General features: G+C 57.1%; 1 protein-coding gene across 1 annotated transcript in view; it reads right to left on the reverse strand.

The window, feature by feature from the left end:
• Nucleotides 1-15,109, reverse strand: part of MYH9 (myosin heavy chain 9) — a 93,890-nt gene that overhangs the window by 24,741 nt on the left and 54,040 nt on the right. Inside the window, exons 6-16 of the mRNA XM_047067330.1 lie at nt 13,289-13,381; nt 12,701-12,764; nt 12,010-12,108; nt 11,521-11,664; nt 10,635-10,730; nt 9,678-9,796; nt 7,188-7,340; nt 6,114-6,287; nt 4,324-4,497; nt 2,352-2,466; nt 6-199 (exon numbers count right to left, since the gene is read on the reverse strand). Of these exons, the coding sequence (XP_046923286.1) occupies nt 6-199; nt 2,352-2,466; nt 4,324-4,497; nt 6,114-6,287; nt 7,188-7,340; nt 9,678-9,796; nt 10,635-10,730; nt 11,521-11,664; nt 12,010-12,108; nt 12,701-12,764; nt 13,289-13,381 (1,425 nt within the window). The remainder of the gene's footprint in view (nt 1-5; nt 200-2,351; nt 2,467-4,323; nt 4,498-6,113; nt 6,288-7,187; nt 7,341-9,677; nt 9,797-10,634; nt 10,731-11,520; nt 11,665-12,009; nt 12,109-12,700; nt 12,765-13,288; nt 13,382-15,109) is intronic.

A 15,109-nucleotide genomic window follows, 5' to 3' on the forward strand; every position in this document is an offset into this window, starting at 1 on the left:
CGCACCTTCTTCTCGTGGTTGGGGATGATGCAGCGGACAAAGTTGGGGTTGGTGTTCCGCAGCGTGGCCATCAGCTTGGCCAGCTGCTCCTTGTAGAGCTGCCCCACGGTGCGGAACATGCCCTTCCGAGTCTTGAAGGCCCCAGGCAGCGCCGTCTCCGACATGCCGGCCACCTGGTCCAGGCCGATGATGCGGTCCACTGTGGAGACCACCCAAACAGCACATGAATACCCAGTGGTCCTAGCGGGGGGGGGGGGGGGGGGATGGAGGGACAGGAAAGAGACGGACAGACACCTGGACAGAAGGAGGGGGAACTCCGGAACAGTGGGACCACTTCTACTTAGAATCTACACAGAGAGCTGAGATCAACCTCAAACGTTCAGCAAACTTGATGTTGTGAACAGGAAGCAGGAAAGGGTTGAGAGAGCCGGCTAAGCCATTAAGGGGGACGGTCTACTGGCCAACCCCACATTCACATTAACCATCTTCAGCCCACTGTCGAAGCTTCTATTCCCAGAGAGATGCGATAAAGCTTCCAGGCTATGCCGCTAGGCTGGTTCTAAGGAGGTGTTAAAACCTGACCTGCAGAATCCTCTAGTCCCATGGTCCCGTTAAAAATACGAACAAACAGGGGCACCTGGGTGGCTCAGTTGATGAAACATCTGACTCTTGGTTTCGGGTCATGAACTCACGATTCGTGAGCTCGAGCCCCTCACCGGGCTCTTACACTAACAGTGCTGAGCCTGCTTAGAATTCTCTCTCCTTCTCTCTCTGCCCTTACCCTACTAACGTTCTCTCTTTCTCTCAAAATGCATAAATAAACTTACAAAAAAATTTTTTTTAAACCCAACCAAACAGACAAAAAAAAAAACAATCAGTGTTCTGAATTCCCACTGACCTTTGCCGTGAAGCTACCTGCCATTGTCTATAGGACTCTAGATGATTCCCTCTCTGTCCGGGAGCCTCCCGTGCAGAGCTCCCTAAACCAGGGACCCGGGACAGCATATGGCGTCAGGAGCAGAGAGGTCTCAGGAACTAGTGCTGACAATGCATATTCTGAAGTCTGAAGACCCCCTCCCGCCCTTGCATCTTGCCAGGTCTCCCAGCTCACGGGTGTTCGTCGTCTAAGACGCCCTCCGAGGAAGCAGCCCTTGCCAGGGCGCACGCCCAGAGCAATGAAGGAACTGCTTCCTCCCAGGTGAGACCAAAGTAACCAGCAAACCTCACCAAAGTGGCCAGTGATTTGAGGTCAGTTTTAAGCCAAGAGCCAATGTGAACGTTGAGGGCTTCTGCTACTGGATATAAAAGCTAAGGCTTCTGTGCCAAAGTCTGCTTCCTATTCCTTTGCGGCCAGACCTCTAATATTTATTTGAAGACGGCAGAAAGAACAGGTGCTCAAGACCGAAGTGGGCAGTGAGGACAGACTCGATGATCCAGTCGATTAAAATGGGAGCCATTTCTGACCTTAGGAACCCGGGGCCCGTTTTACCGGCTACAGAGGGTTTCCCGCGAGTGGGTGGCTTGTGGCCACTCAGGTTGCCCGGAGGAAGGTCGGATGTGCCCCATAATAACCAGCCGTTTCATGTGAGCACGTCCTGCCCCCTGGAGGCCCGGCCCAGAAGGGGCAGGCCCTGGTTGAGAGCACTGCACGCAGGCACAGATGCGATTTTAGCCTTCAGGTGCACATACGCGGCGCAGGGGGCGCACAACACCTAAGTCTCATGCTGAGACAGCACAGCCATTCAAGCAGCGTTTCACGAGCATCTCTGCACGTGCATTTCTGAGAAGCATATGAATTTTCACACTTGCTGTTTTCCGCTTTCAAGATCCATACAGATCAACATCGACAGCCTGCCCGCGAGCCGGGGGCCGGACTGGGGAAGAGGACAGTCAGGCAGGAAGAGCCAACGGGGGAGGGCGGGGGCGGGTAAGAATATCTGAGCAGAAGCATGTCTCACACAGCCCCGGATGCGGCACACACAAGGGTCACCCCTCCGGGTGGCCAGTCACCTGGTTCTAAGTGGAGAATGGGAAAGCGTTGATAGAAATAGGCTCTCTGAGTGTTCTGCATCTCTGCAACAGAGAGGTTAAAGCAAAACCAGGCAGGAGGAAAGGAGGAACGGATGGAAACAAGGAAAGAAAACAACTCCAGAGCCACCGGCCTGCCAAGGAGAGGCGGAAACGCAGTAAAGTGCGGGGGGGGGGGGGGGGGGGAACCTGTGTGGCGAGGCTTTGGGCCGCCTTGTCATTCCCGCGGGTGGAGGCCACCCGGCCTGCGTCAGGCGGACCCCCGCCCCGTGTCCTGGGACCGCAGGGGAGGCGGGAAGAGAGGGGGGGCGCAAAGGGCGTACCATCCTTCCACAGCTCCGAGACGAACTTGTCGGAGGACTGGTGCAGAAGCGTGGCAATGTTGTCGTTCAGGGGGTCCATGTTCTTCATCAGCCACTCGTCGGCTTTGTAATCCACCTGCAAGGGTCGGGGCCGCGCGGGTCACAGGCTGCTCTGGGGACGCCAGCTCTCACTGCGGGCCCCGAAAACAAGCCGGCCCCGCGGGGGGTGGGGAGAAGCCTAACAATGCCAACACCCCCTGAGCTGGTATTTCCTTCCCCAAGAAAGAAACTGAGGCGTGGCAAGGGCGGCGTGACACGGGAGGGCGAAAAGCTGTGCACAAGGACATCCAGCAACGGGGGACTAAGAGATCTATGTTGCAGCCAAGGTCACAGAACAGTCTGTATTATTATTATTTTTTTTTCTATTACAAACATAAAGAAAACAACCCTAGCAGGACATAACCAAAGTGTTCCAGTGTTTCTTTCTGGCAACAGAACAAGGACTTTTGCGATCTATCTACCTATCTATTTACTTATTTTGTTTTTTCCAGGACGCCCGAGTTTTCTCTGAGCTTGCACGATTGTTGCCTTTTCCAAAATACGTGAATGGGCAATCCGCTGTACTTTCACTGTGAAGCTCCCCAAACAGTACAGATGGCGTGCGGGCCACCTTGGCCTCCCGCTTCCCAACGCACAGCACCGCGCAGAGGTGACCCCTGCTCTCGGGCCACTGCTCCTCCCTGGCCCCTTCTGGAGGTTCTCCCACACGCGCACTGGCGATGAGGTGTGTGACCCTGGCTTCTTGTTCCCTAGGAGCACAGTCACCTCCTGGGAGATGACAAAAGCCGCAGGGACGGCGTTGTGGCCACCTGGGCACAGCCGGCAGGCTTGTCCCGTTAGCTGCGGTGCCGCAGCCCAAGCGTGGACACACGTGGACACTTCCGTCGCTCAGGCTCGCCCCAGCAGGCTTTCGGGGGTGCCGACTATTTTGTGTTATAAATAATACTCTGCAACAAGAGCGCGGCGAGCGTCACTGCACGTGCATTTCTAACAAAGGCAGAGGTGGAAATGCAGGTTCAGGGACATTACCTTAGGTGACTATAGACACAGGGTTTTTTAATGAGTATTTTTAAAGGCAAGAGCTGCGCGCTTCAGCAGCTGTAGGGACCAGGCGGGCTGAGCGGGAGTGGCCAGGCAGCGTGGGGCCACGGGCAGGGGCAGCAGGCGGGGACCAGGTGTGGCTCAGGGTCAGCTATGCAAGCTGGTGGCTCTCCTCGCCTGATTCGCCACCTGCTCGGGCTGCAATGACTAATTAGGAGCGTCAAGCAAGCGACACGGAACTTGCTGCAACCAGCTTTATTCTACGCACAGACCCCTGTGGACTCAGGGTACCCTCTTCGGTTAGGGATGAAGGCAGCTGTGCCATTTTGGGGCCGAGCAGGCTCGGTGATGACCAAGCCGTCACCTACAGTGGTGGCCCTGAACCAGGACGACCGTGCCCACCCCGTGTTTGGCGAGGCCTAGACATTTTCATCACATCTAGGGAGAGTGCTGCTGACCCCTGGTGGGCAGAAGCCAGGAGTGCTGCTAAACATCCCACAAAGCACATGACGACGGTCCGGACGGTCCCGGGCGACGCACGTGGTCCAGCCCACAAGGTCAGGAGCACAGAGGCGAGGTGGCCCTGCCCCACAGCGCTGACCTGTGCCGAGCACCGGGCTTCGCAAGCTCATTTAATACACGTCACCGTGCACAGCAGCAGTTACCTATTTCCCAGATGAGGCTCAGAGATGTTGACTGGCCCAAAGTCACGCCTCTTAACGAGTGACAGAGTTCTAGTTCAAACTCTAGAGTCGAGGCACACTGCTGGGTGAGTCACTAGACAAGCAGTGCCCCCCGCCCCCCGTCCCACTCCCTGGGCTGCCCAGCTCCTCAGCCTAGACGGAAGCATCTCCACCTGTCCGGCACCTTTCCGTGCAGGTGCTCCCCTCACCTTGCCTGCGTAGTGGATGATGCAGAAATCGGCTTTGTCCTTCAGTTGCTTGGGCTTCTGGAACTTGGGGTGGGTGCCCTGCTCCTGTACCACCTTCTCCACGAAGCTCTTGTCGGTGGCTTTGGGGAACCAGCATTCCTCGTCCAGCAGGGCCAGGATGCCAGGGGGACCAGCCTGGAAAATGCACAGCATCACACAGGTGAAGCCTGACCTGGCGAGTGCACCCTACCCCTGCCCTCCCGGGAAGGCAAAGGTCAGCATTCAGAAGCCCCAGAATCTCAACAGAAGGTAGACAGCGTGTGCCCCCACACTCAGGGTAAGAGAAGCATTAGCGAAACTCGATTCAAGAGTTCTAGGCTAGGGGTGCCTGGGTGGCTCAGTTGGTTAAGTGTCCGACTCCAGCTCAGGTCATGATCTCACGGTTTATGAGTTTGAGCCCCGTATCAGACTGTTGGCTGTCAGCACAGCGCCCGCTTGGGATCCTCTGTCTCCTTCTATCTCTGCCCCTTCTCCTCCCTCTCCCTCCCTTCCTCTCTCTCTCTCTCTCTCCCTCTCTCTCTCTCTCAAAAATAAACATTAAAAAAAAAAGAGTTCTAATTTAAAAAGAAACTTCTGGGGTCTAGTCTGTGGTTGACACATCTCAGCCAGATGACCCATCACAGAGTTTCTCCAACCTAGTGCACTGGAAATCCCCGGTAGGTCTGATGGACGTGTGCCATGACCGCATGCCCAGAGGCTGTCCTCACAGGTGCCTCTGCCCCTGGAGTCACCCCGAGACACCGCCCCACAGGCTGTGTCTGCACCACAATGTGGTGAGATGCAACGCTTAGGTCAAGTCCTCCGAAGAAGCCCCAAGTACACTCAATTGATAAAATCAGAAAGCGGACTCAAACACCATGGAGACTGGCTGACAAGACTCAAAGCCAGATGGGATCTTGTTCATTGGAAAACTCGACTGATTCAAAAAAACAGAACAAAAAAAACAAAAAAAACCCAACTCATCACAAAAGTAAATTGCTTCACGTTAGGATTGTGGGGTCTTTTAACCCCTGCTCCCTGCCTTGACCAGTGGTTTCAAATGCACCAACTTCTTCCTAGGCTTTTCCTACTACTTAGCAGTTCGGGGTAACTCTGGTGTACACATTTTCCGTAGCCCAGGACTCCGGGAAGATGTGGGTTCATTCAGCACTTTAACCCCATCAGGAGGGAATACAGACAAAGAAACAGCTCAGGCTCCACTAAAGAGCACACCCTGTCCAACCTAGACCCCAAGGGCACCTGGCAAGAGCTTTCACTCTGAAGTGAAGGAAGAGGGGATGGCTCTCTGGTCACCACCACCCACCAGCAGCCAACGGTCTGGGGTGGGAGCTCTGGTGCTGAGCTAGTCCTGAGGGGGGCAGACGGCACTTCAGCACCTGTACGGGGAACAGCACTCCACGCCCCGGGTCTGCACAACCTACGCTGCCGCAGAAGCATCCGGGGATAGGATGTTACGACCTAAATAAAACCAAGCCTGTTTCCTTAAGACAAAGGCTTGTTGCACCCGCCCCTTAGGTAAACACTGGGTGGTCTCCTGGGACTGAAGCACCAGCCGCATCCCCACCTGGTCGGCAGCTGGGCGAGGCTCCCAGGCCGCAGGTCTGAGCCCATGACCTTATTCTTGCAGGTGACACCGCCAGGGAGAGGAACCGCACACGCCCCCCTCCCAGCCCCCACGGCCAACACGGCGTGTCCTCGTGAGGGGACGAGGGACCGGCCGGGCCTGAGGTCTGGGCAGGTCTGGCTCTTACTGGCTTCTCGATGAGGTCGATGCAGGGCTGCAGGTCGAGGCCGAAGTCGATGAAGTTCCACTCGATGCCCTCGCGCTGGTACTCCTCCTGCTCCAGGATGAACATCGTGTGGTTGAAGAGCTGCTGCAGCTTCTCGTTGGTGTAGTTGATGCACAGCTGCTCGAACGAGTTGAGCTGCAAGGAGGAGGCCACGTCAGAGGGCTGCCCGCCCGCCGCAGAGCCGCAGCGCCTCGGGAAGGAGCGGACGGGCGTTGAGCACCTCAGCGCTGGCCCCGGGGAGCCCGGATGGGCGGGCGCCTTCCCTCATCAAACCCGGAGCAGGGGCTCCTGTGGACCTTTCTAGCAGCCTGGCAGAACCTCTCTCAGAACAACGTTTGAAAATGAATAAAACAGTTTGCGAAGGAAAGAAGTCCTGTTGAAATGCAATTACCCGAGTACCGTGACATACTAAGGCTGTGGGCGTCCTAACTTGCAACATTTTGAAGTGGATGAACACAAATGATGTTACAACGTCCCCACAGCAACTGCTGTGACGTGCAAACATCTGATTTCCACCGGAGACAGACCCCAAGCGCTGCTCCGGCAACTGCGGTTTCGGTATGTTGCTCAACTCACAATGAAAAAGAAATGCATCACTTCAGTGACACGTTAGTGAAAAATAAAGAGATAATTCCCCACCCCCGCCTCCCAAAGCTCACGGCCTCTCCGAGACGTGCCACGGACCCCAGGGTAAGAACGTCTGATCTACTGTAATTATCATTTTTTTCCTACCAGACTTCAGTCCTCATGGGCAGAGACGGTGTTTTGTCCCAACGCCCAATAAATAGTTGCCGGAAGAGTAAAATCTCAGAAAGCACCTGCCCACGAACAGAAGGGCAGCTACACGGTCCCGCTCTCTCTAGCCCTGCTGCTTGGGGGTGGGCATGCTTATTTAAACTTAAGATACGCCCCACTGATGTCCCCTGCCTCCATGTGAGGCAGGAGGTGGCCCGCTCAGACTCCTGTTGGGGCCACAGGAAAGAAGACGCCCGGCCAGGGAGAAGGTGGCCAAGGAGGCACGAGGGAGGAGCTCACATCAAAGATCTCGAAGCCAGCGATGTCCAGGATCCCGATGAAAGAGGCGCCCTGCCTCTTGGTCTTGTCCAGAGCCTTGTTGATCCGCAGCACCAGCCAGCGGAACATTCGCTCGTAGGTGGCCTTGGCCAAGGCCTCAATGGCAAAGTCAGCCTGGTGGGGGAAGGGAGGGGGGGGACAGAGTGTCAGGTCCAGGAGCCTTTAAACCTGGTAACCCTTTGCTCCAGGAAACCCACCTGCAGGGATCTGCTCCAGAGAAACAGCCCTCAGGATGCAAAAAAAGCTTCACACACAAGTAGGTTCACTACAATGTTATTTATAACGACCAAAAGTTGAAACAGCCTACGTACCCAGCAATGAGGCATAGCATCAAGTACTTAGATATTTGCAAAAACCTTTCTAAAATAAACGGGGATTGGGGCGCCTGGGTGGCTCAGTCAGTTGAGCGCCCGACTTCAGCTCAAGTCATGATCTCACGGTTCGTGCGTTCGAGCCCCACCTGGGCTCTCTGCTGTCAGTGCAGAGCCTGCTTGGGATCCTCTGTCCCTCCCCTGCTTATGCTCTCTCTCGAAAATAAATAATAAAAAACATTAAAATAAAAAACAAAATAAAAAGTGGGGACATACTGAGGTATCTACAGAAAAAATGATAAGACGTGTGAGGTTCCCTTCAAATAACATGCGAGGAGGGGATGGGGGAATAAGGTTAATGATGAGCCAAGACTGGCCGGGAGTCAGTGACTCGACGCTGCCCGAGCAATGGGCACACGGGGCTCAGTACCCTGTTCTATTGTGCAAATGCTTGAACAGGGTGACAGCTAAGTTTTAGAAAGAAAAAAGCCGGGGCGCCTGGGTGGCGCAGTCGGTTAAGCGTCCGACTTCAGCCAGGTCATGATCTCGCGGTCCGTGAGTTCGAGCCCCGTGTCAGGCTCTGGGCTGATGGCTCAGAGCCTAGAGCCTGTTTCCGATTCTGTGTCTCCCTCTCTCTCTGCCCCTCCCCCGTTCATGCTCTGTCTCTCTCTGTCTCAAAAATAAATAAACGTTAAAAAAAAAAAAAAAAAAAAAAAGAAAAAAGCCTTGCAGGAAATACAGAGCTGCCCGATAACTGTCACTGGCTAGGACTGTGATCGTTTCTTCTTTGCTCTAGACCTTTCTATATTTTCAGCATCTGCGGTATTCATGCAGTAGTTTCATCGTGGAAAAATAAAGGTTCTTTAATTATTACAGAAATGGGGGCACCTGCATGGCTCAGTCGGTTGAGCGTCTGACATCAGCTCAGGTCACGATCTCCCTGCTCGTGGGGTCTAGCCCCACATCAGGCCTCTGCTGTCAGCACGGAGCCCGGAGCCTGCTTTGGATCCTCTGTCCCCCTCTGTCCGTGTCCCTTCCCTGCTTGTGAGTGTGCTCTCTCTCTCAAAATAAAGAAACATTAAAAAAAAAAAAAAGAAGAGGGGTGCCTGGGTGGTTCAGTCGGTTGCGCACCCAACTCCGGCTCAGGTCATGATCTCACAGCCTGTGAGTTCGAGCCCCGCGTCGGGCTCTGTGCTGACAGCTCGCGGTTCACAGCCTGGAGCCTGCTCCGTGCTGAGTCTGTCTGTGTCCTTGCCCCTCCCTCGCGTGTGCGCACGCGCGCTCTCTCTCAAATATAAATAAACGTTAAAAAAATTTTTTTTTAATTATCAGGGAAATGAACAGTTAGTGACAACTGTGGTCTTTTCGGAACAATGTTCTTGGCTGTGGTGGGATGGCTCTGTACCAGTGATGGTGGGAGAGCCACCAGAGTGGGGCTACAGCGGACGGCACCTTTAGGGAAGAGCGAACTTGAGAGCATTTTTGGGAGATGGCACCACCCGCGCCGACAGAGGGGCCTGGCGGGGCGGGAGCTGGGCTCCCGGGGGAGGCTGCGGCTGAGGGACATCGCTGCCGTCTCTCACCACGCACGACAAGACAGCAGGCGGTGGAGAGCCAGCTTCTGGGCCCGGGCTTGGAGGGCGGCTGCCGCCGTCCTGCACCTGAACGAGCTGTGCTAGAGACACAGCAGGTTCCTGTTTCACTCTCTACCAGGACGGGACTTGCCTCCGCACCCGCCGACCGATTGGTCTCGACGTCGCCCTGGCGCAAAGAGGCGCAACTAGTAAAGGTCCTTCCTGAGCGAGGGGCCTCGGGTCACTGGGCCTCTGGCGGCACACAGACACCCCGAGGCCAGTTTTCTCATGTTCTCACAGAGGGTAAACACCACCTTGCTCCCTGAGCTGCGGTGAGGGCTGAATGAGGCACCTGGCCAGGCGCCTGGCACAACAGTGGCCCAGGGCAGGCCCCAGAGAGGCCACCGCAACGAGCCTGCTAAGGAAGTGCCCCCCCCACACCCGCCCCCCCAAGCCTCCCCACCCCAGCCAGGGGGCGTACCTCTTCCTTAGTCTGAGCCTCCTGGATGAACGCCCCCCAAGGCCCCCCACCTCCTCCCCCCACCCCCCCCAGCCACAGGGCGTACCTGTTCCTTAGTCTGTGCCTTCTGGACGTAGTCCCGTCCCACCTTGATGCGCGGGGTGAGGATTCCTCTGGTGAAATCTGTCACGTTGATCCCCAGGAGGTGGGACACTTTTTGGGCGGCTGGTATTTTCCGAAGAGTAAGGAAGGGAAGGGAGAGAAGTTTTAATTAACCCCAAGAGAACGGGTCCCTCTGCTGGAGCATGAGGTGGTGGCTAAACAATCATCACGGGGACGACCGGCTCGGGGCCCCTCCGCAGCAGGGCACGGAGTCCTCGGCTCCCCTGTTAGACCCAGCAGCTGTGGCGACCTGCACCCTCACCAGCCACGAGCGGCCGGGAGGCACCCATCCTACCTGGGGGCCCAGCACCAGTTCCTCCGCACAACCTCAGCCACACAGTGCAAGAGTGCGTCCCACCCAGGGACAGGACTGTGAGGAGCCGGCCCCAATCCCGCTAAGGGGCACAACGGCACACATCCTGCAGAAACGCCTTTTACGCCCAGACACCCACGTGTTCCGTCTTTTCAGAAGCCCCTCAGAAGGGCACATTAAGGCTGATCGCTTAAGTGGGGCCGTTGGCAGGACTCAGGGGGACAGCGGTGGCCGAGGCGTTTCACGGTCCTGACATGTTCACGGGTAAGGCGCGCACTGAGACGGAGAGGCCACCGACATCGCTGTTTTAACTGGGACAACTGGTTTGGCCTCCACGACAAAAGAGGGAAGCCCTGGTCCATATGATCAAGGGGTTTTCTAACTCATTCTGATGCCGCCTCCCCGAAAAAGCACTAGGGTCACGTTCATGTACAGTTTACAAAGAACCCGAAGTGATAGCTAGGCAGAGATACACAGGAGACGAACAATGGAGGACGGTCTGGAATTTCTACCAGACTTCTTCTCCTGAGCAAATCCAAGCCCAGACACCAGGCCCCACATTCCAGGTGAGGCGCCCACGGGTGTTACCTGTGTTGTCAGGCATGGATGCCTGGTCGGTGTTACGCTCCTTCTTGAAGACGATGTTGCCGAGCTGAAGAACTCCCGAGATGACCCTCAGCAAGCCTTGGGGTGCAACCAAAGGCAGCTCAGAACCAGGCAGGGATTGGAATAAGCCCCTGGGTGGAGGCAGCCGCTCCCCTCCCTGGGGGGCGTGGACAGGACAAGCCACATGGTGGGCACAGCCCCCCTGCAGGGCTCACAGTCAGGGCCTCGGGCAGACCTTGGCTTGGACAGCCCTATGCTTAGATCCAAGTTCTGTTAAAACTCCTAAAACTTCTAAATCTGGGCCAAGGACGTGCCTCTGGCCCAAGGGCCCACTGCCTGTTTTTACAAGTAAAGTTTTATCGCACAACATTGTACCCACCGTTTGCATATTATCTGTAGCTGAGCCAAGGTGGCTCCGACCCTCACATTAGAGAACAGGGTGTGTTCTCCCTGTCCCCCACTCTTTCGAAAACAAAGCCTGAAGGCCTCTTTGCCCTCTTTCTGGGGAAACAGGAAGACACAGGCATGCTCCACCCTTCACCAACGCAAAGATCCTGGCCCCTTTCCGATGAAGCAGGAATATTCCCCTCTCAGCAAATGCAAGGACCAGAGCAGGTAAGCACCTGTCCTTTGTCCTCCTGTGCAGAAATGCCTGTGGTACCACTGGGAACAGACAACCCTGACACTCAGATACGAGGTACTGCTTCATGCCCACTCGAGGCCTTCCTCCTAGCCTCCACAGGACTCCCTGAGAGCCAGAGCCAACAGGAAGCGCTCCCCGGGCCCGTCAGCTGCCCCGTGCCTCCTAGGGCGCGATGACCAGCCTCCTGCCTCCCCTCCCTCCCCCACAGGAGGGCCAGCCTTGTACCCATTTGTTCCTCTTCTGGGATGCCCATAATCCTCATGGCCTCCATGGTCTCCTGGAACATGTCCTTGTCCTGCTGCCCTGGGATGGTGACGTGCCCGTTGGACAGGAAGCGGTATTTGTTGTATGGCTCCAACAGGAGATCAGCTGTAAGGAGGGTCAGTGAGGGGCTGTAACCAGGGTTCAAGTCAGCACTGGGGCCTCAGAGGTTTGGGAGGATGGGAGGCACCCCTAAGCCCCGAGGTACCCCCCAGAACTACGGAGCAGCCAGGAATGCCCTCTCCCCAGCGTGAGACTGACATCCACGTAGCCCCCAAGAGCATCAGGGCCCCGTGATTCACAGAGGCAGGCTCGACCGCCCTGACTTTTCTCTGGCGTGCTCAAATCAGAAGGCCGAGGCCTCGGAAGGCTGGCGTTTTCGTTTCCCAAGCGGAACATGTGGCCCGACCAGGGCCCGCAGCCCGCGTGCCAGGCTGCCGGCCCACTACTCACTCTTCAGGTGCTCTCCAGCCCCAGACAGGAGGTAGTAGAAGATGTGGAAGGTCCGTTCCTCCTTGGCTTGGCGGATAGCACGAGATTTCTCCAAAAGATCTTGGCAAACATTAAGGAACTGCGCAAGCAAGCAGGACGGAAGGCCACTCCCACCCGCCCCGCCCCCATCAAAAGTGACTGAACTTTGCCAGGCAGAAAACGGCAAAATCGAACGAAAGCAAACTAAATCGGCTCCTTCCGGGGGCACAGCCTGTCCAAAAGCAGCCCTCGCACTTGGGAGCCCGGTCTGGGTAAAGAGCCCCCTCTCACAAGGGGCTGGAGCACAGAATGTTCCCACCAGCAAGGCTACGACGCCTGTGCCAGGGAGAAATGAAGGAGCATCCACTCGAACCCTGCCCCTCTGGGAACCACACTGGAGGGTCTTCTGTCGTCCCATCCCTTTCGAAGCAGAACTCTGTCCTGCCAGTAAAGAAAAACCTGAGCTCGGGGTTGGGTGTTCCATAAGCTTCTCCGGATACTCTTCCTGAAGCCACAGGTGAGGTGTCCTAACAGGCCCATAAGGAGGAAGCTGCTGGAATCAGGAGGCAGCTTCCTCTCCATCAAAGTCTTGTCCCTCCCCTCTAGACGCGGGACTCCAGGCCCACGACTCCTCTCCATCAAGGTCTTGTCCCTCCAGACAGACCAAGGATACAAGTCTCAATGTTGGCTCCCACGATGTAGCCATTGACATCAAAGTTAATGCGAATGAATTTGCCCTAAGGAGAGACAGATAAAGAGAATCAGAAGCCCGGTCCTCCAGTTTCTAGCTCCTGCGGTACAGCCCGAAGAGGGAAAATCAAGAGACCGTGCCCATGTCGGAGGCCAGGGGCCCGTGCAGTGCACTGCATGGATACTCAGGACTCAGCGCTGTGCTGCTTAAAGGCTGGGCCAGGACAAGATCCAGAGATGCCCAAGTTCATCCGCTAAGGCACAGGAGTGCTCCTCGGTCCTCCATCTGGCTGTTGGCTACAACAGGACAAGGCGCGGGACCGGCAGGTAACTCCCCGCTGTCCCCCCTTCCCCCCCCAGTTCTCTGCCACCTGGGCTGAAGCAGCCACGTGTGCAGGTCCCCACCAGCTGGAGCTCACCCCAGCCTACTCCCCGCCACAGGCCGGGAGGCAACCAGGTCCGAAGCTGCCTCGCTTTCAGAGGTGAGAGCGGCAGCTGGAAGGCGACGTGTGCCAAAGCCGTGGGTGGGAGCCTGAGCCCCGCGAGCTGGGCATGGCCGGCCACTACTCACAAATCGGGAGGAGTTGTCGTTCTTCACAGTCTTGGCGTTCCCGAAGGCCTCCAGGATGGGGTTGGCCTGCAGCAGCTGTCGCTCCAACTCGCCCTGGAAAGGAACCCGGGGATGCGGTGAAGGCCAGGCAGTGGCTCGGGTCGTCGAACCTGCTCCGCCAGGCAGGGGGGCCGGTGGCAGAGCTGTGCCTACATGCCCAGCGCGCCAGGAACAGAGGGCGTTCCGGCCACGCCAGCCGCAGCCTGGCCCCTGTGTCACTCGGGAGCGACCTTCCCGCCAGGTGTTGAACTTACGTCGCCGGACTGACCGATCAGCACCCCCAGGAAGGGAAGGTGGGTGGCTCCCCCAGCTCGACTCTGGAGGACGCGTCAGGAAGCAGCACCGTTTCTCCCCCTGCGCAGAACCCCCCCCGCCCCCCGGAACAACGGCTTCCCTCTCTGCCCGATACCCGACAACATTTTTTTCCTTTTCACAGGACAAGGCGAGAAGGAATCAGCTCCATAAAAGACACCAGCTCATTTCATCCGTGTCCTGATAGGCACGGCACTTTCCCTGCTGGACCCTGTCCCGCCACCTACCCACCCCCACAGACGTGCTTCCAGAGTGTCCAGTGCGTGAGCCGGGGATCAGTGAGGCCCACCACGGGTTCTAAACTGTTTATCGACAACACCAATAAACTCTACTTGTGGTCCCAAGCCACACATGTGGCTGACACACCCTAAGCCTCCCTATCCCCGGATCCTCAGGACAGGCAAAACAGGGTGGCCCCGAGGTCATGCGGCTATCAACCGGCAAAGCGGGCGCCAACTCGCGTCTTCTCTGACAGGTGCCAGTCACCGCCCTGTCCCCCAGCCCTGTGTGGGGCTCTACCCCATCAGCCTAGATCAATTTTGGAAGCAGCCATCACCTTGCAGCAGGCCAGGCAGTAACGGACGCTGGCTGCGGAAAATTCGGCCCTTAATACCTGGGATCTCTCTAGGGGGAAAGAACATCACACAGGGGCCAGGCCGGCTTTTGTATTTATTAGCAAGGCTGGACTCCGGCCAGGATTTTACGGGAACGGCTGCCTGTGAGTGATGAAAAGGAAAACTGGAAGTAGCAGGAGCTCCCGGGAGAGTCGTGAGGTTCAGCCTTCCAGGCGCACCTGCTGCTGACGAGACTCGTCTGCAGAGCACTGAGCCAGGGGCTGGAAGGGGCCGGGGCAGACTCTCCTACTCCAGCAGCCCGTCCTCGGCCAGGGCTCCCCGCCCCCCCACCCCCACCCCACCGGACACCAGGGAGTCTTTTGTTTTCACACCACACGGATTAAGTGAAGGAGGGTCAGTGGAGCCACGCTGAGGAGCAGGGATCAAATCCACCGCACGGGCTGAACACGTGTGCTTGGCACCAGCCGTCGCGGGACACCGGGCCCCTGCCCACAGGGCTCGCGCGAGCCTGCGAAGTCAGCGGAGGCAGACCACGGAGTCCAATTTGGAGGAGCGCCGCTCCCCCACCCACTAAGACGCTCCTCGCAGAGCACAGGCCGGGCCACTAGGCTGGCTGGGCCACTCCCGCTCCTGTTTCCGCAGACCGATGGGACCACGGTCCCCACCAGAGCCTGCCGCCTGCCCTGGCTTGGGAGCCTCGCTAAGGTCTCTGTTGTGGGACCACACGCTGCTGCCGTGGCACGTGGGACCGCTCGGCCAACTAGGGGGCAGCCACTTCAGATTCCGGAGCCGAACTCCGTGCAGACAATGGTGGTGGCTAACCTATGGGTTTTTCCTTATTGACCCATACCCGGGCACGGAAGAGACCTTTATCTCTCAATAAAATCTGCACGTG

The sequence above is a fragment of the Lynx rufus genome, unplaced genomic scaffold (assembly GCF_022079265.1).
Source record: "Lynx rufus isolate CCGP_SWC_20201006 ecotype Redwood Valley unplaced genomic scaffold, mLynRuf1.p SCAF_7, whole genome shotgun sequence".
Classification (NCBI taxonomy): domain Eukaryota; kingdom Metazoa; phylum Chordata; class Mammalia; order Carnivora; family Felidae; genus Lynx; species Lynx rufus.